The sequence below is a fragment of the Phyllopteryx taeniolatus genome, chromosome 2, assembly GCF_024500385.1.
Source record: "Phyllopteryx taeniolatus isolate TA_2022b chromosome 2, UOR_Ptae_1.2, whole genome shotgun sequence".
NCBI classification, from domain to species: Eukaryota; Metazoa; Chordata; class Actinopteri; order Syngnathiformes; family Syngnathidae; genus Phyllopteryx; species Phyllopteryx taeniolatus.
Genome location: NC_084503.1, coordinates 29,154,796 through 29,177,683, shown reverse-complemented (window position 1 = coordinate 29,177,683; position 22,888 = coordinate 29,154,796). Strand labels below are relative to the sequence as shown.

Below are 22,888 nucleotides of genomic sequence, written 5' to 3'. Positions count from 1 at the left end.
GACAGGTGTTGGTCCAATGTTTTGTGTTGTGTCTTATTGTTTAGAACATTATGTCTGGGAAAACCCTCCTATTTTCAAATAAATGCAGGAGCGACGGGAGGGATTGTTTAGAGCGTGTTGAGAGGCTGTGATCTGAACAATCTCCCATACGCCCTCCTCATGAGAAAAAGAAACCAGTGTCTTCATTCCTTTTGTGTCTATTTTTTATAATGTTGGGTAAGATAAATCCAACATTAAATTGGTCCTTCGAGCCGGATGTCAACACACCCGAGGATTCCAGTTGTGGAGCCGACTTCCAGTTAAGAGACCGTGGCCACGGCAAGTAAGACCCTTTACGGGACTGGTCTTCGTTCTCCTCAACTGGGATCTGAAGGTTGACGACAATCCACAGGATTGAAGACGACTGGTGAGTTAAATTAAAAAATTTTTTTTTAGGAAAAAGGACGCCGGAGTCCATAAATTCCGCGAGGACGGCGGAGTCCTGTACGTACTTAAATTCCGTGTTTAATAAACCTTGTGTAATACTAGTAACTGGCAAGTAAGGGACGGCGGAGTCCGACATATTCCGCGAGGACGACGGAGTCCTGTACGTACTTAAATTCCGTGTTTAATGAATAAAGAAACTAGGAAAGTTTCCTGGCGTCGTAGTTAAATTCCGTATAGGACGGCGGAGTCCTCTAATGAGCTGTGACAGACGTAGTTAAATTCCGTATAGGACGGCGGAGTCCGCTGACGAGCCAGTGTGAATGAAAACTGTTTGAATGAGAGTGTAAATGGGAAATGGGAAACCACTAGGTTTTTCATTCCATACCAAAACAGTGGGAAAGTAAACGGTGGACTTTTGTGGATGCAAAGGCAAGAATTCTCCACTCGAAAGAGTTGAAGTGAGAATTACCACAGAAAGTAAATTTGAATCACCGTCCTACTGAAAAGAAACAGTGTTCTAGACTACCCTAGGTAGTATTACACTGAACCAAATTCTTTCAAATGGGGAAAGGAAGTAGTCAAATAAAAAACAGGAATACACTGCAGTGTAAAGGTTGGAGGTTCATTAAATTAAATTTAAAAGAAAAAAAAAAAAACAGGATCCTGATAAAATGTAATATTTAGAGACAGGGATAACCGAACACGGCTTTAATGGTTGGTTAAATACACAAAAAATAGCTGCGTTGCAGGAATCAAATTATATAAAAAATAAAAGACAAGCCACCGTTAAACGTGGGAAAGGCCCTGTTGTCTGCAGCCTTGCAGCTTATCACAAAAATAGAAGATAAAAAAGAATGTGATGAGCTGCAGTAATACAGAGCATGCGTACCAAACCCACGCACATTGTTAAATTCATTAAGACCAGACGCTACTGTGTTTACAGTAGTGGACATTAATGCATTAATGCAGTAATGCATTCTTTTCAGTACCAATAGAAAATAACAGTCAATTTTGGTTTGCATTCACATTTGAGAAAAAAAAAATATATATATATACATTTACTAGATTACCGCAAGGTTACTGTGAAAGTCCAACTATTTATTCACAAGTTATGACAACACGCATGTCTTCTGGCATCTACAGATGGAGAGACATGCAAATATTCATTGACCTTACTGCATCATCTAACAGAAGAGGGACATAAAGTTAACAAAAATAAATAATATCTAGGCCATAATTTAAGTATAGGAGGAAAGACTAATTAGAAGACAGGAGAGCTATAGTCTTAAAAAAAAATCCTAAACCACAGACGAAGAAACATATAATAATCATTTTTAGGTCTGACAAATTATTGTAGAGCATGGATTCCAAACTATGTAGAAATTGTTGCACCATTGTCAAAATTAATGTATGAAAACAACCTTAAAATTACATCACCTGTTTAATGGAGTACAGAGGCAGAAAAGGCCTTCTGTGACATTAAACAACATTTTGTGTCCAGTGCTGCGCTAGGCCTTCCAAATTTAATGATAAAACATTCATTCAAATGGTAGATTGTAAAAGCTATTGCATGACCTCCGTACTTACACAACAATACAGTGATAAGCTAAGACCAATAGCTTATTTTTCAACTAGAGAGCAGTTCACCCTTAAGGTCCCACATACAGTGTCTGCTCTCCTATTGCAAACCAATATGGCGTTTTTATCACCTGCAAGACATTTATCTTGCATTGCCATCTTGCTATCACAACCACATTTGACTGTTGAGCGATTCACAACCTTAAATCCAGCCACACTAATACCCTTACTTGATGAAGGCACGCAGCATGATTATAGGGATTTAATTTACAAAATACGGAAAATGTAACTTACATTAACATTGGATTGTATATGAATGGCTTCCCATTTTATTAAAAAAAAAGTCAAATTTCTACTCAGAACTAGGGATAGGACCCAATAAGATTTTTACTTCTTTCTACTCCTATTGGACATGCACATTTGTATCGAAGGACAAAATATACTGTTGCCTTCTATTTATTTTTTCATTCTCATTTTTTATTTTATTGTTTTCTTCCTATTATTTTATGACCTGTCTTGCATTGAACTGTTTGTAATGCTGAATACAGAATTACAAAAAGAAAGAAAGAAAGAAAGAAAGAAAGAAAGAAAGAAAGAAAGAAAGAAAGAAAGAAAGAAAGAAAGAAAGAAAGAAAGAAAGAAAGAAAGAAAGAAAGAAACCTCAAACCTCAGGACTGTGAGGCAGACGTGCTAACCATATAAATATCTATAACCCCAATTCCAATGAAGTTGGGGACATTGTGTTAAACAAATGAAAACAGAATACAATGATTTGCAAATCATGTTCAACCTTTATTTATTTGAATACACGACAAAGACAAGATATTTAATGTTCAAACTGATCAAGTTTATTGTTTTTAGCAACTAATCATTAACTAGGAATTTTATGGCCCCGCCTGTGTGGAGTTTGCATGTTCTCCCCGTGCCTGCGTGGGTTTCCTCCGGGCACTCCGGTTTCCTCCCACATCCCAAAAACATGCATGAATTGGAGACTCTAAATTGCCCGTAGGTATGACTGTGAGTGCGAATGGTTGTTTGTTCCTATGTGCCCTGCAATTGGCTGGCAACCAGTTCAGGGTGTACCCTGCCTCCTGCCCGATGACAGCTGGGATAGGCTCCAGCACGCCCGCGACCCTAGTGAGGAGAAGCGGCTCAGAAAATGGATGGATGGATGGATGGTTTTCTGAAGTGTTCCTGAGCCCATGTGGTGATATCCTTCACACATTGATGTCGGTTTTTGATGCAGTGCCGCCTGAGGGATCAAAGGTCACGCGCATTCAATGTTGGTTTTCGGCCTTGCCGCTTACATGCAGTGATTCTCTGAACCTTTTGATGATATTATGGACCTCGCCCCCTCTTTGCTTGTGAATGACTGAGCAATTCAGGGAAGCTCCTTTTATACCCAATAATGGCACCCACCTATTCCCAATTGGCCTGTTCACCTGTGGGATGTTCCAAACAGGTGTTTGATCAGCATTCCTCAACTTTCTCAGTCTTTTTTGCCCCCTATCCCAGCTTTTTTGGAACGTGTTGCAGCCATAAAATTCTAAGTTAATGATTATTTGCTAAAAACAATAAAGTTTATTAGTTTGAACATTAAATATATTGTCTTTGTAGTGTATTCAATTCAATATAGGTTGAACATGATTTGCAAATCATTGTATTCTGTTTTTATTTATGTTTAACACAACGTCTCAACTTCATTGGAAATGGGGTTGTATAAAATTACTTTGGATATGAAGCAGTGGAGGCGGCACGGTGAGCGTCAGCCTCACAGTTCTGAGGACCCGGGTTCAATCCCCGGCCCCGCCTGTGTGGAGTTTGCATGTTCTCCCCGTGCCTGCGTGGGTTTTCTCCGGGCACTCCAGTTTCCTCCCACATCCCAAAAACATGCATTAATTGGAGACTCTAAATTGCCCGCAGGCATGACTGTGAGTGCGAATGGTTGTTTGTTTCTATGTGCCCTGCGATTGGCTGGCAACCAGTTCAGGGTGTACCCCGCCTCCTGCCCGATGACAGATGGGATAGGCTCCAGCACGCCCGCGACCCTAGTGAGGAGAAGCGGCTCAGAAAATGGATGGATGGATGAAGCAGTGGAGGTGAGAAAGTTAAAGCGAGAACCCTACAGCCCTTTTCCTTGCAAACTGGGTCATGGCGGTGAGGAGCGTTGATGTAATGGGCCATGATTGTTACCAGCCTTTAACGCAACGTCGTCATTGTGCTTCACCTCGAGACTGCGTTCTCACGCGCCGCCATCATACCCTTGCAGCAAAACGTAAACAACAGCCGGCACTACAAATGTTTTCATTGATTAAAGGAGACGTGGCCTCGTGCGCACCGAGGATTCGTGTGTGTTTGCCAACATGCGGAATACGAAGAGGATAAATGGGTTTCTGAGAAAGAGAGAGTGGGATAGCAGAAAGGGAGATGAACACTACAGACCTTTTGGATGAAATAGACACATTGATGCACACACACACACACACACACACAGCATACAAAGAAATAACCCAAAAATTAGCATCTACGCCAGCCTCATAGGTGCATTCCTATCCGCATATGCATATATATAGAATATATAGCCTCTGTTATCACCGCCACTTATACTGAAAAGCTCCCATGAATAAAATACACACACAGTGGCGTTGTCATGCATGCATGCATACTCATTCTTTGCAGACACCAGCACACACACACACATGCACACACACACACACACACACACGTGACTGCACACTGTACAGGCAGAGGCACAAACCCACTGCAGAAGTATTACTGTAGTCCAAACGTGTTAATGGACCATTAGACCTCAGTATTTAAGAGAAGTTGTGGTTTTAATGCTGAAAATATAGCACTTTGCGACAAAGTTTGGGTTTTGTTTGGTGCATTTGTATTAGCTGTAGTAATTTTAACTTTTAGGGTGCCTTAAAGAGGTAACATTACAGGGTATTGGAGCGTCAAAGCCAGTACCATGTGTCGCAGATGGGTAATGCAAATTGTTGTCTGTAAAACATCCTTTTATTTATTTTGGACATGTACTGTGGCAGCACAGTGGAATAGTGGTTATCATATTGGCCTCACAGTTCTGTGTTTCTGTGTTCGAATCGTCGCTGACGTCATAGGTTGTTTCGTACTCCTTGAACGATGGCAGCTAGATCCATTCCACACATCCACCATCCGCACACAGATGTAATTTCTGAATATATATTAGTCCGCGGCGGACTAATATGCAAGCACATTGGCCTGAGGTTCCACCTGTGCGCTCGGGACCTGCTATGTTTTGGATAAGTCACAGGAGTAGACGAGACCAGAAAAAAACACTTGCTAATGCTGTTAAGAAGTAACGGTACTTTTACTCCGTTACAATGATCGAAATGACGCTCGCTACTTTTATTTATCAATTATTGCTTATTTATCAACTATTTCATGTGCAAGCCTATGTCTTCCGCATTGGGCGCTGATTGCCCTAATCTAATTTAAGAGCTTGTGACGCTTAAGTCTAGTTCACCAATCAAACGACACAAGAAAGTCACATGACCTCACACAACGTCTTCTATTGGGCTTCCCAGGCATAGGTATTAACACTAGATAAGCCAGCACGGCTGATCGTAGTGCCTAAATGACGGCCATGTTGGGATGGTCGTCGTTACCAGGAAGGCAACGGCACGCTACTGTTGTTTAAATTTAGACGAACAAAAACAACAGCTTTCATGTATTGTAGTATTTGTCTGGCACTGTCTGCCCAAACGTGGATATTTCAGCTCACTTATAACTTGAGAAAACACTGTGCAATAAATTGCAAATGTTTTTATTTTTAATTATTTTTGATTGTTTGTGCTATTTACTCAGGAGTTGAGTAATTATTTAACTGTGTACTCAAGTATTTTTTTTGGAGGAATACTTTTTACTTGAGTCACATTATTGTCAAGTAACAGTACTCTTACTCGAGTACAATATTTGGCTACTCTACCCACCTCTGGAGCAAATATCCTGTATTCCTACTCTTACGTTTAAGCAACATTTTTGCTCATCAGATCAGCCAGTGTCACATTTGTTGCACTGGTCTTTTGTATTTTCGCATTGAGGTGCTGCGGGTCGTGGCCCTGGTTGTGGTCCCAGCGGAATTGCCAAGCACACGTAACATCGGCGACAAGAGTTGATCCACTAGTACTTCTTCTTTTCCTTTCGGCTTGTCCCTTTAGGGGTTGCCACAGTGTGTCATCCTTTTCCATGTAAGTCTATCTCCCAAATCCTCCTCTCAAACACCAACTGCCCTCATGTCTGGTCGCCACCCAATCGCAGGGCAAATACAAACAAAGAAGCATTTGCACTCACATTCATACCAACGGGCAATTTATAGTCTTCAATTAACCTACCGTGCATGTTTTTGGGATGCGGAAGGAAACCAGAGTACCCAGGGAAAACCCACGCAGTCACAGGCAGAAGATGCAGACTCCACAAAGGAGAGGCCAGATTTGAACCCGGATCCTCAGAACCGTGGCAGTTTGCAAATATTCACTAATTTTGAATTTGATACCTGCAAAATGTTCCAAAATCTCTGGCACAGGGACATGTTTTCCAATGAATGTTTACCTTTCCTTTTAACAACACTCAATAAGAATTTTGGATCGGTGGACATTGTTGAAGCTTTGTAGATGGAATTCTTTCCCATTCTTTCTTGATGTACAATGGATGGACTGCTGGCAGGAAGATCGAGTACTCAGCACTCACACACTTTTACTACGAAGCCACGGTTTTGTAACACAGTGCAGTGCAGAATGCGGCTTGGCGTTGTCTTTCTGAAATAAACAGGGACGTCACTGAAAAAGATGTTGCTTGAATGGCAGCATATGTTGCTCCAAAACCTGTATGTACCTTTCAGAATAATGGTGCCTTCACACATGTGCAAGTTACCCATGCCATAGGCACTAACACACTGCCATACCCTCACAGATGCTGGCTTTTTAACTTTGTGCTGATAAAAAACAAGATGGCCCTTTCCCTCTTTGGCCCGGAGGACACGCCGTCCATGACTTCCAAAAACTATTCGAAATGTGGACTCGTCAGACCACCGCACACTTTTCCACTTTGCGCCAACTCAGATGAACTGAGGCCCAAAAAGGCCGGCAGCGTTTCTGGGTGACGTTGAGATATGGCTTTACCTTGGCATGGTAGCGTTTTAACTTGAATTTGTTGATGTCGTGACAAACTGTTAACTGACTATGGTTTTGTGAAGTGAAGTGAGCCCATGTGGTAATTTCCTTTACACAATGATGCCTGTGTTTAATGCAGTGCCACCTGAGGGATCGAAGGACACTGATATTCAATGTTGATTTTTGGCCTTGCCCCTTACATGCAGACATTTCTCCAGATTCTTTGAATCTTTTGTTTTTGATGTTGATATTATGGACCGTAGATGATGAAATACAATGCAGCCCTATGGGGGGCACAAGCCAGTGCAAACTGTAGGCCGGTCCCAAGCCTGGATAAATGCAGAGGGTTGCGTCAGGAAGGCCATCCGGCTTAAAACTTTGTCAAACAAATATGAGCGTTCATCCAAAGAATTCCATACCGGATCGGTTGTGGCCTGGGTTAACAACGTCCGCCACCGGCGCCGTCAACCTGCAGGGCGCCGTTGGAAATTCAGCTACTGTGGGTCGAAGTCAAAGAAAAAGAAGAGGTGGAAAGCGGGTTCTTTGGCAAAAAGAGAAGAGGAGAGCACAGAGCCTAGAACTGAATATGGGGACTTTGAATGTTGGGACTATGACAGGAAAATCTCGGGAGTTGGTTGACATGATGATTAGGAGTAAGGTTGATATATTGTGTGTCCAGGAGACCAGGTGGAACGGCAGTAAGGCTAGAAGTTTAGGGGCAGGGTTTAAATTATTTTACCATGGTGTAGATGGGAAGAGAAATGGAGTCAGGGTTATTTTAAAAGAAGAGTTGGCTAAGAATGTCTTGGAGGTGAAAGAGTATCAGATCGAGTGATGAGACTGAAACTTGAAATTGAGGGTGTTATGTGTAATGTGATTAGTGGCTATGCCCCACAGGTAGGATGTGACCTAGAGGTGAAAGAGAAATTCTGGAAGGAGCTGGACGAAGTAGTTCTGAGCATCCCAGACAGAGAGAGAGTCGTAATTGGTGCAGAGTGTAATGGACATGTTGGTGAAGGAAATAGGCTTGATGAAGAAGTGATGGGTTAGTACGGCATCCAAGAAAGGAACTTGGAGGGACAGATGGTGGTAGACTTTGCAACAAGGATGCAAATGGCTGTAGTGAACACTTTTTTCCGGAAGAGGCACGAACATAGGGTGACCTGCAAGAGTGGAGGTAGAAGCACGCAGGTAGATTACATCTTGTGCAGACGATGTAATCTGAAGGAGGTTACCGACTGTAAGGTTGTGGTAGGGGAGTGTGTGGCTAGACAGCATAGGATGGTGGTGTGTAAGATGACACTGGTGGTGGGGAGGAAGATTAGGAAGACAAAGGCAGAGCAGAGAACCATGTGGTGGAAGCTGAGACAGGACGAGTGTTGTGCAGCTTTTAGGGGAAGAGGTGAGACAGTCTCTCGGTGGACGGGAGGAGCTTCCAGAAGACTGGACCACTGCAGCCAAGCTGATCAGAAAGGCAGGCAGGAGAGTACTTGGTGTATCTTCTGGCAGGAAAGGAGAGAAGGAGACTTGGTGGTGGAACCTCACAGTTCAGGATATCATACAAGGAAAAAGGTTAGCTAAGAAGAAGTGGGACACTGAGAGGACCGAGGAGAGACCAAAGGAATACATTGAGATCCGACACAGGGCAAAGGTAGAGGTGGCAAAGGCCAAACAAGAGGCATATGATGACATGTATGGCAGGTTGGACACTAAAGAAGGAGAAAGGCTATACAGGCTGGCCAGACAGAGGGATAGAGATGGGAAGGATGTGTAACAGGTTAGGGTGATTAAGGATAGAGATGGAAATATGTTGACTGATGCCAGCAGTGTGCTAGCTAGATGGAAAGAATACTTCGAGGAGTTGATGAATGAGGAAAATGAGAGAGAAGGGAGAGTAGAAGAGGCAAGTGTGGTGGACCAGGAAGTGGCAATGATTAGTATGGGGGAAGTTAGAAAGACATTAAAGATGAATAAAAATGGAAAGGCAATTGGTCCTGATGACATTCCTGTGGAGGTATGGAAGCATCTAGGAGAGGTGGCTGTGGAGTTTTTGACCAGCTTGTTCAATAGAATTCTAGTGCGTGAGAAGATGCCTGAGGAATGGAGGAAAAGTGTGCTGGTGCCCATTTTTAAGAACAAAGGTGTTGTGCAGAGCTGTGGGAACTATAGTGGAATAAAGTTGATGAACCACACAATGACGTTATGGGAAAGAGTAGTGAAGGCTAGACTCAGGACAGAAGTGAGTATTTGGGAGCAACAGTATGGTTTCATGCCTAGAAAGAGTACCACAGATGCATTATTTGCCTTGAGGATGTTGATGGAAAAGTACAGAGAAGGTCAGAAGGAGCTACATTGTGTCTTTGTAGATCTAGAGAAAGCATATGACAGAGTACCCAGAGAGGAACTGTGGTACTGCATGCGGAAGTCTGGAGTGCCAGAGAAGTATGTTAGAATAATACAGGACATGTACGATGGCAGCAGAACAGCGGTGAGGTGTGCTGTAGGTGTGACAGACGAATTTAAGGAGGAGGTAGGACTGCATCAGGGATCAGCCCTGAGCCCCTTCCTGTTTGCAGTGGTGATGGATAGGCTGACAGATTAGGTTAGACTGGAATCCCCGTGGACCATGATGTTTGCAGATGACATTGTGATCTGCAGTGAAAGCAGGGAGCAGCTGGAGGAACAGTTAGAAAGATGGAGGCATGCACTGGAAAGAAGAGGAATGAAGATTCGCCGAAGTAAGACAGAATATATGTGCATGAATGAGAGGGGTGGTGGGGGAAGAGTGAGGCTACAGGGAGAAGAGATAGCAAGGGTGGAGGACTTTAAATACTTGGGGTCAACCGTCCAGAGCAATGGTGAGTGTGGTCAGGAAGTGAAGAAATGGGTCCAAGCAGGTTGGAACGGGTGGAGGAAGGTGTCAGGTGTTTTATGTGACATAAGAGTCTGCTAGGATGAAGGGCAAAATTTATAAAACAGTGGTGAGGCCAGCCATGATGTACGGATTAGAGACAGTGGCACTGAAGAGACAACAGGAAGCAGAGTTGGAGGTGGCGGAAATGAAGATGTTGAGGTTCGCTCTCAGAGTGTCCAGGTTGGATAAAATTAGGAATGAGTCCATCAGAGGGACAGCCAAGGTTCGATGTTTTGGAGACAAAGTTAGAGAGAGCAGACTTCGAGGGTTTGGACACATCCAGAGGAGAAATAGTGAGTATATTTGTCGAAGGATAATGAGGATGGAGCTGCCAGGCAAGAGAGCTAGAGGAAGATCAAAGAGAAGGTTGATGGATGTCGTGAGGGAAGACATGAGGGAAGTTGGTGTTCGAGAGGAGGATGCAGGAGATAGGCTTACATGGAAAAGGATGACACGCTGTGGCGACCCCTAAAGGGACAAGCTGAAAGGAAAAGAAGAAGATGATGAAATACCAAAATTTATTGCAATTGTACGGTGAGGAACAATGTTCTTCAATTGTTGGACATTTTGCTCATGCAGTTGTTCACAAAGTGGTGAACCTCACCCCAGCATTGCTTTTGAACAATTTAACTTTTTAGGGATGCTCCTTTTATCATCATCATGACACTCACCTGTTTCCAATTAACCAGTTCACCTGTGGAACTTTCCAAACAGGTGAGTATTCCTCAACTTTCCCAGTCTTTTGTTGCCCCAAATTCAAAATGAGAGAATATTTGCATTAAATATCTTGTCAATGTAGTGTATTCAATTGAATATAGGTTGAAAAGGATTTGCAAATCATTGTATTCTGTTTTATTTATGTTTTACACAACACAACTTCAATGGAATTGGGGTTTTTATAGAGTATATAGTGTAAAACGTAGCTAACTTAACTAGTGTTTTACAGTAATACTTCACAATGGATGGATGGATGGATATGCTGTATTTATATTTCCATGATTGAATTGTACCTGTGGTGAAGTGAAGTGTGGAGAGTCTATGTCACCGAATTACACAAGTCAAAGAATGGGGCGATCATTCCAAAGAGCTTCTTAAATATCCACAATCTCTCTTTTATTTCTTGCTGTTTGCACTCTTTGTATTATTATCGTATAGCTACAGCGGCCAGGGCAATCTGCATCTTCCTTGACAATCACACCTTGTGGTTTATGGTTCAATAAAAATACAATAGTTTCCTGTATGTGGTGACTCAAAATGTTGTTTCCCGACAGGAACACCAGAGGATGGATTTTATTCCATTGTAGCTAGTTGGTTATGTGTGCGAGTATCAGTGGCCTGGTGTGAGTGTGAGTTGCCGAGTATTATTTTCCCAATTGTCCAGGTCTATCATGTTTAGCCGGGTCGCTTAGTGGACGTTTGCAGCCACCGATGAGATACAAACGACTTTAGTTATGTCAGGATTTTTTTATTTTTTTATTTTTTGCTTCTTTGCAGAGATTTGTTTGCTGACTCGTGGCAGACGGACAGCCAGCGTACGAGCCGACACATACTGTCGTCTGTACTCCCTGTCGGTGGATAACTTCAACGAGGTCCTGGAGGAGTATCCTATGATGCGACGGGCCTTTGAGACAGTCGCCCTGGACAGACTGGACAGGATTGGTAAGGATGTATCTGTTACACCACATCTCCACTGACCTGACTCTAACCCGTGGTACAGTATTGAATCAGTAAATCCTGATGTGGCTTGGGTTTCAACTGCAGAGTGTGACCATAACGATAACGATAGCTGCATCAGTAATGTAAAGCTTTTTGGGTCCAGGGAGAAATTTTTCCAAGGACCTCCTTGTGATCCTAATGGCAATTAAATAAAACTACCTGGTGTAGAACTTAAAATACCATATGAATTCAAATGTTTTCTGTTTTTGAGAAAATGTTGCAATGTTATGTTATCATAATTAAGTTGTATCTTTCAAGAAATTGTTGTTCTTGTAGTCTTTACAAGAACAACAATATATTTTTGTCAGGGTAAAAGGTTGTAATCTTGGTGGAATAAAATCTTAATTTTTCAAGATAAAGCCATATGATTTTTTAAAAATCCAGCATTTGTGATTAAAAAAAAAACTTTCTTACCATAGTACACCTAGAATTCTCTAAAAAATGTCTTTTTTTTCTAAAAAAAAAAAAAAAAAAAAAGGACCGTATTCCCAAAAGCATACACCTATTGTTCTCAAAAAAAGGTTGAGCATGTTTGTTTTATTGCCATGCCGGTGCTCATATGTAGGTATGCACTTTTTGTTTTTAAATGATATGACAGAGTAATTTATTGTAAATTATTTTGCGGCCCGCCAAGCTACAGCTAGCAGACCTAGGGGGACCGAGGACCCCAGTTTGAAACCACCTGATATAAAGGATATGACATTATAACAGCAAGCCACTGTGTAATTCAATACTGAATTCAAACAAGAAGACATTCGATACGGAACAGTAGCCTGGTTTACATGGAGCTTTTTATTCCGATTACAATCGGTTTAAAAGCCCAAATCAAACGAAAACGCTTGAATAAACGCCTCAGAATGTTCTCCCCGTGCCTGGGTGGGTTTTCTCCGTCCAGTCCGGTTCCCTCCCACATCCGGTTCCCTCCTACTGTCACGATCGGCAATGCCGTAAGGGCAGGTCCCACAAAATAGACTCCAGGTCAGAGGTCCGAACAATTTTAATTATATGGCAGAGCATGTGATGGCGAGACATACGAAACTAAAGGAACTCACAACCAGAGAGAATCAAAAACAGATAACGCAGGGAGACACGAAAAACGGTCCGTGTGGTATCATCGTATTGAGCCTAAATTTGGACAGCAGTCAGAACGGCGGCAAACACGGGGCAAAAACGAGTGAATATTCCGACGCCCACACACTGTCACGGTGCCCCCTAAAAAGGCTGATGATTACAATGCATGACAGGTGCGTCACCGATGTCCACGCCCACCCAGACACTGCAACATAAAGAAAAACAACTTGAAACACAGGGCCATGACAGTATCCCCCCCTCAAAGGACGCCTCCTGGCGGACCACCCGGCTTCTGCGGGTGGAGAGAGTGGAAGGACACAGGGGGCTGGAGGAAACCAGTTTGAGCAAGGAGACATGGAATACCGGGTTAACTTTCATGGTGGGAGGGAGCCGAAGTTTAACTGCCACCGGGTTAACAACAGAGTCAATTTCGAAAGGACCAATATACCGAGGACCCAGTTTTTTAGAACCCCTGGCCAAATGCAAATCTCGTGTGGACAACCAGACCTTCTCACCAGGACGGTAGGGAGGAGCTGAGATCCGATGACGATCAGCTAACTGCCTGTTGCGAGCCTCAGTACGGGATAAAGGCCGCCCTTGCATCCCGCCACACCCGATGAGCCCTTCAGAGATGGACCTGTACAGACGGGACGACCACCTCCCTCTCTTGAGAAGGGAACAACGGCGGCTGGTAACCGTATGCAGTCATGAATGGCGACCGTCCAGTAGCAGAGCAAACGAGGGTGTTATGCACATATTCCACCCAAGGCAGGTGAGAAGACCACGAGGAGGGGTGCTGATGGCAAACACAGCGAAGAGCAGCCTCCACATCTTGATTCGCCCTCTCAGCCTGCCCGTTGGTCTGCGGGTGGAAACCGGATGAACGACTGGAGGACGCCACCAGCGCTTTGCAGAACAACCTCCAGACCCGAGAGACGAACTGCGGCCCCCTGTCAGACACCAGATCAGCAGGAATACCATGAATTCGGAAGACATGGTCGACAAGGAGCTTAACAGTCTCAAAGGAGGACGGCAGCTTCGGCAGAGCAACGAAATGGGCCATCTTGGAAAATCTGTCGACAACCCTCAGGATGACTGAGTTCCCTCCAGACAGCGGAAGGCCCGTGATGAAGTCCAAGGCGACGTGGGACCAGGGGCGGGAAGGAATGGGCAGTAGACGAAGAAGACCAGCTGGAGGACGATGGGACATCTTGCTACGGGCACACACTGAGCATGCCGAAACATATTCTTTAACGTCCCTGCGTAGTCCCTGCCACCAGAACCGTTGGGAAATGAGGAAAAGTGTCCGACTGACCCCAGGATGGCAAGCGACTCTAGAAGTGTGTCTCCACTTCAACACCTCTGGACGTAAAACGACCGGAACAAACAATTTGCCATCAGGAACACCTCCCGGGGCCTGGACGTCCCTCCCCGCCTCCTCCACCTTCTTCTCAACCTCCCACTGAAGCGCTCTCACCACCCGGGTCCCAGGTAGAATGGTCTCCACAACAGGCTGAACAGCAGCCGGGCCATGCAGCCTAGACAAGGCGTCAGGCTTGCCGTTCTTCAACCCAGGGCGGTAAGTGATGATGAAGTCGAAACGGGTAAGGAACAGGGCCCAACGTGCTTGACGGGGGTTGAGTCTTTTAGCAGTCCGGAGGTAAGACAGGTTCTTGTGGTCGGTGAAAACTTGAAAAGGTTCCTTCGTACCCTCCGGCCAATGCCTCCAATCCTGCAGTGCCAGGACAATGGCCAGCAGCTCTCTATTTCCCACATCGTAATTGGCCTCTGCAGGGCTCAGGCGCCTAGAGAAGAAGGCGCAGGGGTGTAGCCTCTGGTCAACCGGGGACCTCTGGGACAGGACCGCCCCCACACCTGAATCAGATGCGTCCACCTCGACAACAAAAGGAAGGTCAGGATTAGGATGATGTAACACAGGAGCCTTCACAAACAATTGTTTAATATGATCAAAAGTCACTTCTGCCTTAGGGGTCCATACAAATGGTATCTTATTGGAAGTAAGTCTAGTCAGAGGTCCCACTTTAAGGCTGTAATCACGGATAAATCGCCTATAAAAATTAGCAAAACCCAAAAACCTCTGCAACTGCTTCCTAGACGTTGGAGTTTGCCAATCAACCACATTCTGGATCTTGGCTGGATCGGCCCGAAGCTGGCCCTTCTCCACAATGAACCCCAAAAACTGTACCGACTCCGCATGGAACTCACACTTCTCAGCCTTGACGTAAAGACGGTTTTCCATCAAGCTCTGCAACACCATGCGGACATGTTGGCGAAGTTCACGTAGATCACAGGAAAAGATTAAGATGTCGTCCAAGTACACAAAACAGAATACATTTATCATGTCCCGGAGCACATCATTAATAAGACACTGAAACACAGCGGGTGCATTAGTGAGTCCAAAAGGCATGACTAAGTACTCAAAATGACCTAATGGAGTATTCAACGCAGTCTTCCACTCATCTCCCTCCTTCATCCGCACCAGGTGATAGGCATTTCGCAGATCTAATTTTGTGAACACCTTTGCAGACTGTAAAGGGGCAAACGCTGAGTCCAACAGCGGGAGAGGATACTTATTTTTTATCGTGATGTCGTTAAGACCCCGGAAATCGACACAGGGTCGCAGGGTCCCGTCCTTTTTATCGATAAAAAAAAATCCGCCGCCCACTGGCGACGATGAGGGACGAATCAACCCAGCAGCTAGCGAAGTGGAAATATAATTCTTTAATGCCTCTTGCTCAGGCTTGGATATCTGATACAGCCTCGCACATGGTAGTGGAGCCTCGGGAATCAACTCTACGGAACAGTCGTATGGACGATGCGGAGGCAAAGACTGGGCGCGATCCTTACTGAACACTAGTTGCAAATCATGGTACTCAGCCGGTACTTTAGCCAAATCGATGTGCTCGTCTTGAACACGGGGGGTGGTAGTCAACATGGCAGACTGCAGACAATGAGAATGACAAAATAGGCTCCAATTCACAATCTGTAGTTGATCCCAATTAATATCTGGATTATGAAGTTTTAACCACGTTAATCCCAGCACAACTGGAGCAGATTGACAGGGCATTACAAAAAATCGGCGCGATTCGATGTGGTTACCCGAGAGCTTTAAACACAGTGGAGCCGTAATGTGTGTTGTAACCGCCAGGAGACGCCCATCCAAATCAAGAACTTTTCTCGGTTTGCTAAGTCTGTACAGTGGACAATTTAGAGTCTCTATCACACAGGAGTCCACAAAACACTCATCAGCTCCAGAGTCAATTAACGCGGAAACCTTCACACTGCCGCCAAATCCCGATACTTCGCCCGGCAATTGTAGTCTCTTGTTTGATCCAGTTCTCAATTCACCGGGTACCAAGTCTTCATCAAAATACTCACACGATGAGACGTTCTTTCCGGAGGCAGAAGGTGCTGTCACCACCACCTGGCCGCTCTGCTTGGAACGCGTAGCGTCACTTCCCCGTGAAGGTCTTGCCATGCAGGTGGATACCTTGTGTCCTGGTCGGCCGCAGTACAGACACGCCCCCGCTCTCATGCGTCTCCGACGTTCCGTCTCCGCCAGTCGCCCCCCGCCGAGTTGCATCGGCTCCTCCACGGCCAGGGCCGGCTCCCTCGTCGACGCCGAGGTGGATGGGGGAACACAGGCGGCATCTTCCATGGCGGACGAAGAATGTCCCGGGGAAGCGGACTAAAAAAAAATGCGCCGTTCATCCGCCCGCTCGCGCTGCCGTTCCCTCAGTCGATTGTCCAGTCTAATGGCTAGTCCGATCAACTCCTCCAAATTAGTGGTCTCGTCCCGGGCCCCCAACTCATCTTTGACGGGTTTATTTATACCGTATGTTCCCTGCGATTGGCTGGCGACCAGTTCAGGGAGTACCCCGCCTCTCGCCTGGAGATAGCTGGGATAGGCTCCAGCACGCCCGCGACCCTAGTTTTCTAGGCTACAATCACTCCTACATATTATCACTATTAACTCATTAATTTAGTAGGAGGGTGGTGAACGGGTTAAGAAAAAAATATGTTACATTTCGGCCTAAAAAAACACACAAAAAAAAGAACCAAGTGTTTACATTGGCCTTGATGATGTGTTCGCTCATGGAGGAGCATGTAAATTTGATTTAGTTGAGACCTTCCTTGACAATTATTTCACCCTTTCGCCCTCTTTTGTGAACATTTTAAAGCCAACATCACATTTCAGTTCTTGGACGAGACGTCAAACCTGCTGAATAGAGGCAGATGGCTAATTCCTTGTTTGATCCCCCAATGCAGACAATTGATATTCTCTGCATATCCATCAGTCTTCTCAAACGCTCTCAAAGCCCTGTGCAAATAAAATATTCACAACGAGAGGCACGTCCGTATCATCACTCAGCCATTGCTCGCCTGCTCTGTTTTATCCTCAGTGGAGGATGGAGACATTGCTTGTGGGGGAGACTCTCTGTAGCAAATGGCTGCTTTGAAAATATACGGTGGGCTGATAGTGAATTAACCTAGTATGCATGTTTTTTGGATGTGGGAGGAAACCGGAGTTCCCGGGGAAAACCCATGCAGGCACGGGGAGAACATGCAAACACCACACAGGCGGGGCCGGGGGATTGAACCCCGGTCCTCAGAACTGTGAGGCAGATGCTCTAACCAGTCACCTACCGTGCCGCCATAAAAAAATCATTTATTTATTAATTTAATTTACTGAATTACCTCCTCAGGATATATAATGGGCGGCACGGTGGACGACTGGTTAGAGCGTCAGCCTCACAGTTCTGAGGACCCGGGTTCAATCCCCCGGCCCCGCCTGTGTGGTGTTTGCATGTTCTCCCCGTGCCTGCATGGGTTTTCCCCGGGCACTCTGGTTTCCTCCCACATCCCAAAAAAAACATGCACAAATTGGAGACTCTAAATTGCCCGTAGGCATGACTGTGAGTGCGAATGGTTGTTTGTTTCTATGTGCCCTGCGATTGGCTGGCAACCAGTACAGGGTGTACCCCGCCTCCTGCCCGATGACAGCTGGGATAGGCTCCAGCACGCCCGCGACCCTAGTGAGGAGAAGCGGCTCAGAAAATGGATGGATGGATGGATATGTAATGCTATTTTAATTTTAATTATTGGTTTTGTTTATTCATTGATTTATGTACTTACAGTATTATTTACTCTAGTTTACGCTCGATGATTGCTGTGACAAATTCATTCATTCATTCATTTATTCCTTCATTGATTCATTGAGTAAGTCATTAAGGTGGCATCAATGACCTGATGCGTCAAACCACACTGAAAGTCACAACAAATACAACAAAACGTAATACATATAAAAGTGAATAAATTGATCAAATACAATTATTAATTCACGGTTTGACTAAATGGTTACATCATCAGATTAATACATTCAATAAATATATTTATGATTAAAATTTCACGTTTTGATTAATTAATTAACAATTTAACATTGCAATTTACACCTTTTTAGTTGTTTGTTTGACTTTATATTGATGTTATTTTAGTCCAAAAGCCCACCCCATAGAACATGCATCAACTTGCGTAATGGTTTGTTTGTATTTTGTCCCTACGTTACTATGGAATCACAAAGTCAGAGCTACTGAGACATATACCGCCTACACCTTGAGGCTGTCATGCTTTCAGAGCCCGTGTCTCTAGGTAGTTGTCTCCCACCTGTCTTTTATTGCTGTTTCTCTTTGTCTCCACTCTATTTGTCTCCCCCGCACCTCAGCCTGCATTCTGCAATCTCATTGTAACATCTCTTTCTTGAACATTTCGCTGTGATTCCTCTGTATATGTTGCTCTTTCTGCGGTAGCTTCTACAGGCGAGGGATGCTGTTAAATAAGGTGTCGGTAAAGTACACCAAAAATGTCAGCTGAGTATTATCTGCTGACAAGCTATGCTCATTCTTGTTCCTTCCTCTCTTTCCCCCCTCTCACTGTCTGTGTGTCTGTTTCTCTGTGTGCTTTTCTAGGCAAGAAAAACTCTATCCTGCAGCATAAAGTGCAGCACGACCTCAACTCGGGTGTCCTCAACTACCAGGAAAATGAAATCATCCAACAAATTGTGCAGCATGACAGGGATATGGCCCATTGTGCCCACCTCCTGCAGAACGCCCGTCCCCAGACGCCACCTTCGCCCACACCTGTCATCTGGGCCCCACTGATCCAGGCGCCTCTCCAGGCGGCGGCAGCCACTACCTCGGTGGCCATAGCTCTCACACACCATCCCCACCTCCCGCCAACTCTCTTCAGGCCTCAGGTTTCAATGCTGGGGTCCCTGAAGGACCCCCCCAGTCGGCAAAAGAAGTTCCACATTTTTGGTCCATCATCACCAGGTCCTGGGTCTGCTGGGGATTCTCCCGCCAGCACACCTTCGAAACGACGTACTGGGGTCGACATGTCCTTACTTGCCTCTTTTCAGGCTCAGCATGTAGCATCAGGCTCAGAGGAAACTAGCTCGAGCCAACAGGGTTCAGGTAGTGGAGGTCACCGTAGACTAAATGAGACAAAGTCAGGGTTTAATGCAAGCGGGTCCTCGGCGCTTCCTCGCAGACCATACACATCGTCTGGTTCGCCCTCATTGAGTTTGGCCCAGTTGCACTCACAACCACAGCATCAGCAACCTTTTCGATCCACCACCCCACCTTTGTCCAATTTCTTCCACCAAGCGTCAACACGAGGAAGCACAGGGTCGGGAATAAGTGGAAGCGCAGTCGGTGCCTGTGGCGGTGCAACAGACTGGCCTTCGGGTGGAGCAGTAGGAGGGTCTTTGGAAGGGGCAAGTGGAGGCGATGGTGGATGGGCCAGCGAGGACTTTACAAACACAGCAATGGAAGCGGGTTCACTGAAACTCTTTAGGTTGGGGGCAGCTCCTCGTGGATCGGTGGGTGGTATCTCAGGGGAATCACTGGTAGGGGTTTCTGAAGGATCAGAGGGTGGTCCTTGTGGCAGATCAGCAGCAGTGGTCTCTTGTGGTGTTGCCTGTGCATCAGTAGCAGATTCAGCCAGGAAATCTTTGGTAGGTGTCTCACTTGCATCAACAGGAAGGGCTTCAGGAGAATTACCCAAAGGGATGACCACTGGTGGTTCATTAGGGAGGGCATCTGGTGGTTCATTGGAAGGGACATCTGGAAACTTAATGCTATCAACCACCACAGGATCATTAGGAAGGGCTTCTGTTGGGTCAGCTGGAGAAACCTCTGGAGAATTACTTATCTCGACAACTGCTGTAGGATCATTAGGGAGGACTTCCCGAGGGTCAGTTGATGTGACTTCTGAAAAATTACTTGTAGGAGTGACCACCAGTGGATCGTTAGGGCGACCCTCTGTTGGATCAAAGTTTTCTGGAGGATTGACCGGAGGAGTAGCCGTGGGTCCCCTTATTGGGGTTTGTAGTGACTCTCTGATAGCAAATCCTGGAGGAGGATCTCTGGGAAAGGCTTCCAGTGGAGCTGCTGCTAGCTATATAGGGGTAGGTTCAAGTGGGCCAGGGGGAGGAGGGATTGCAGCACATAAAAGCATGTCACTAGAGGGCACAGTAGGGGGCCATGCAGCGAGTGGCCCTTCAGGGGGTGCCTCTGGTGGTACTGCAGAAGGACTTATTTCTTCTTCACGTTGTCAGAGCCCAATATCTACTGGCTCTTCCAGCCCCATGCCAGGACAGCTTCTCTACAGTCAACCACACCCCAAGCCTCCTCAAGTGACCCCCTTGCAACAATTTGCTGGAGGAGGCAGGACTACAAGTGGCCTGAACCTCTTCCACTCGCCTCCACATGGCTCCCCATCTTCAAGCAAAGGGCAGAATGGCCAACAGCCAACTGAGGGTTCACCGTCATCCCTTGGGCATTTTAGCCTGACAGGTCTTCAGTCTGGAATCCTTCCATACCAAATTTCTTTGGAGAGGTCTGCATTGGCTTCGCTCGCCCAATACGGCTCAGCCAACGCCTCCCCATGCCTTACTCCGGTGGCACCGAGCCCAACTATTCAAAGCCCTGTTCAGAGCAGGACTTTCCACTTCAGCGACCCATCCAGTTCAACAGGATCCCACAGTTTTCTGCTCATGCCTCAGTGCTCTCTACCTTCGCATCCCTCAGTCCATACACACACTGCAGCAAGAGAGCCCCAGTCCGGTCGCTTTTCTGAGGATCTAAAGCTGTTATCTAGCTCGCACCCATCTCTTCGGCAGGAGGTGGCCGAGGCCTTAGGTGCCCAAATTGTTGGTTCCGCGGTGGAAAAGGGTTATTATCCCTCACCCTTCTCTTCACCCACTCTAAAACCCAAACCCTGTAGCTCAGTTTCCGGTCATATGACTCCTCCAATCCAGCATTCTCCGGGCCACCCCCAACAGACTCATTCCCCCAGAGCCTCGCCATCCCCGTCGCTCCGGAGGGGCTCCTCTGCATACTCATCGGATCTAGAAACTCAAACTGTCCGCTCAAAGCTTCCTTCCAATTTGTGAGGATTAATCACACACTCCTGTGCTCCTTTGGATTGAAATACACACAAACTTTGTCACGTGTGGGATTCCTTTAAATTTCTTTTATCAAACGTCACTGTGTTCCGCCTTTCATTTGACCTTCGATTTGCTGTGATTTAATAGACACTTTACCACGTAACTGTTTATGCCCTGTCCTATTCTTATTTATACGTCATGTATATAGATAGAGATATATTTAAGTGATACTTTAATCAAGGAGGGTGTGAAAATGATCTCTATTTAAAGGACTGGTATTTCTTCATGGGCGAGGACAGTTCAGTACACAAATACTAATTTTGTCAGCAGGCATCTATGCACTAATATCTGCATCAAAGGCTTTTTCTGTATCTCAACAAAAGTAATCTACATTTTTGCTAAAATAATACATCATATGGGATCACATATTGTTGATTCTTAAATGTATAGATTTATCATGTCTATGTGTGTATATCTTTTGAAATCTAATGACGAAAATATTTTAGGAAACCAAAAAAGACTTCCAGTAAGGTCAATCTAACTCTCGACCTCTTATTTTATATCAGTTTATTGTAATAATAATAAATAATAACAATGTTTTTTTGAAAGCAGGGCGAAAAGGGGCACACGTGAGCTAGCCTCGATCTCAATGTGGAGATTACTGCAAGTTGTGTGTCCCAACAAACTCACATTGTCTTCCAAACTCATGTCGTTAAACGTGTGTCGGACGCCCATGTCGTTTCGTTCTTTCTGAATGTGTGCGTTTGTTCATGTAGCGCAAGCGTGCGATTCAGCAGAATAGACGGATGCAAGGCAAGATGTTGCCTTTTTTTTCCACATTAAAAAACTCGGACTTCCATTAACCACAGGTTGTCTGTGTGGATTCTCAATCATTCAAGTCATTGGTGTGACACACAAGCTGCAGTTCATCCACTAAATTTGAATTGAAAGCAACCAGACTTCTTAGTTTTAATCTACCTTTGATTCAACTTAAGTGGGTTAACTGCAGCTTGCACGTCTCGCGGTCTAACACTTGGACCATTGTAATAATAAATACAAATCAAATTTTCTGCACTGAGAATGGAAAAACTTTTATCGTTTAATTTGCGCATTAACTATTCTTCTATGGCTGCTATAGCATCAACGTGGGCACGTCTCTATAAGATGTTGAATGTATGTACAATTGTCGCCGGTTAAAAACAAAAACAAAAGTACTGTAGCACCAAAAAAGACTGTTCTGTCACTTGGCAATCGAGTTCAATATCTTGGACATGTTTTCAACAGCAGCCCTTTATATTGCTAAAGTGGCCTTTAGCAGGACTTATTTAATGTTATTACATGCCTAAAATGACCTGGATATAAGACTTGGCAAGTTCAAGTAGCCTCTTCCCCAATAATATAATGCAATTGTTCAAGTGTAGCTGAGAGCAGATGTGTGATAATATTGGAACTTGTGAGACCATTTGGGTGCAAGGAAGCATATTACAGTTTTTTTTATTGTTTTTATTCATGTATTTTTAAATTATTACACTACCATATTTTCACAACCATAAGGTGCACCGT

The 22,888-nt window shown here is 45.0% G+C and overlaps 1 protein-coding gene across 1 annotated transcript in view; it reads left to right on the top strand.

Annotated features, from left to right (window-relative positions):
* hcn4 (hyperpolarization activated cyclic nucleotide-gated potassium channel 4) overlaps positions 1–22,675 on the top strand; it is a 167,619-nt gene extending 144,944 nt beyond the window's left edge. The window contains exons 7-8 of the mRNA XM_061765642.1: positions 11,566–11,730; positions 18,846–22,675. Of these exons, the coding sequence (XP_061621626.1) occupies positions 11,566–11,730; positions 18,846–21,331 (2,651 nt within the window). The 3' untranslated portion in view covers positions 21,332–22,675. The remainder of the gene's footprint in view (positions 1–11,565; positions 11,731–18,845) is intronic.
* Positions 22,676–22,888: the final 213 nt, after the last annotated feature.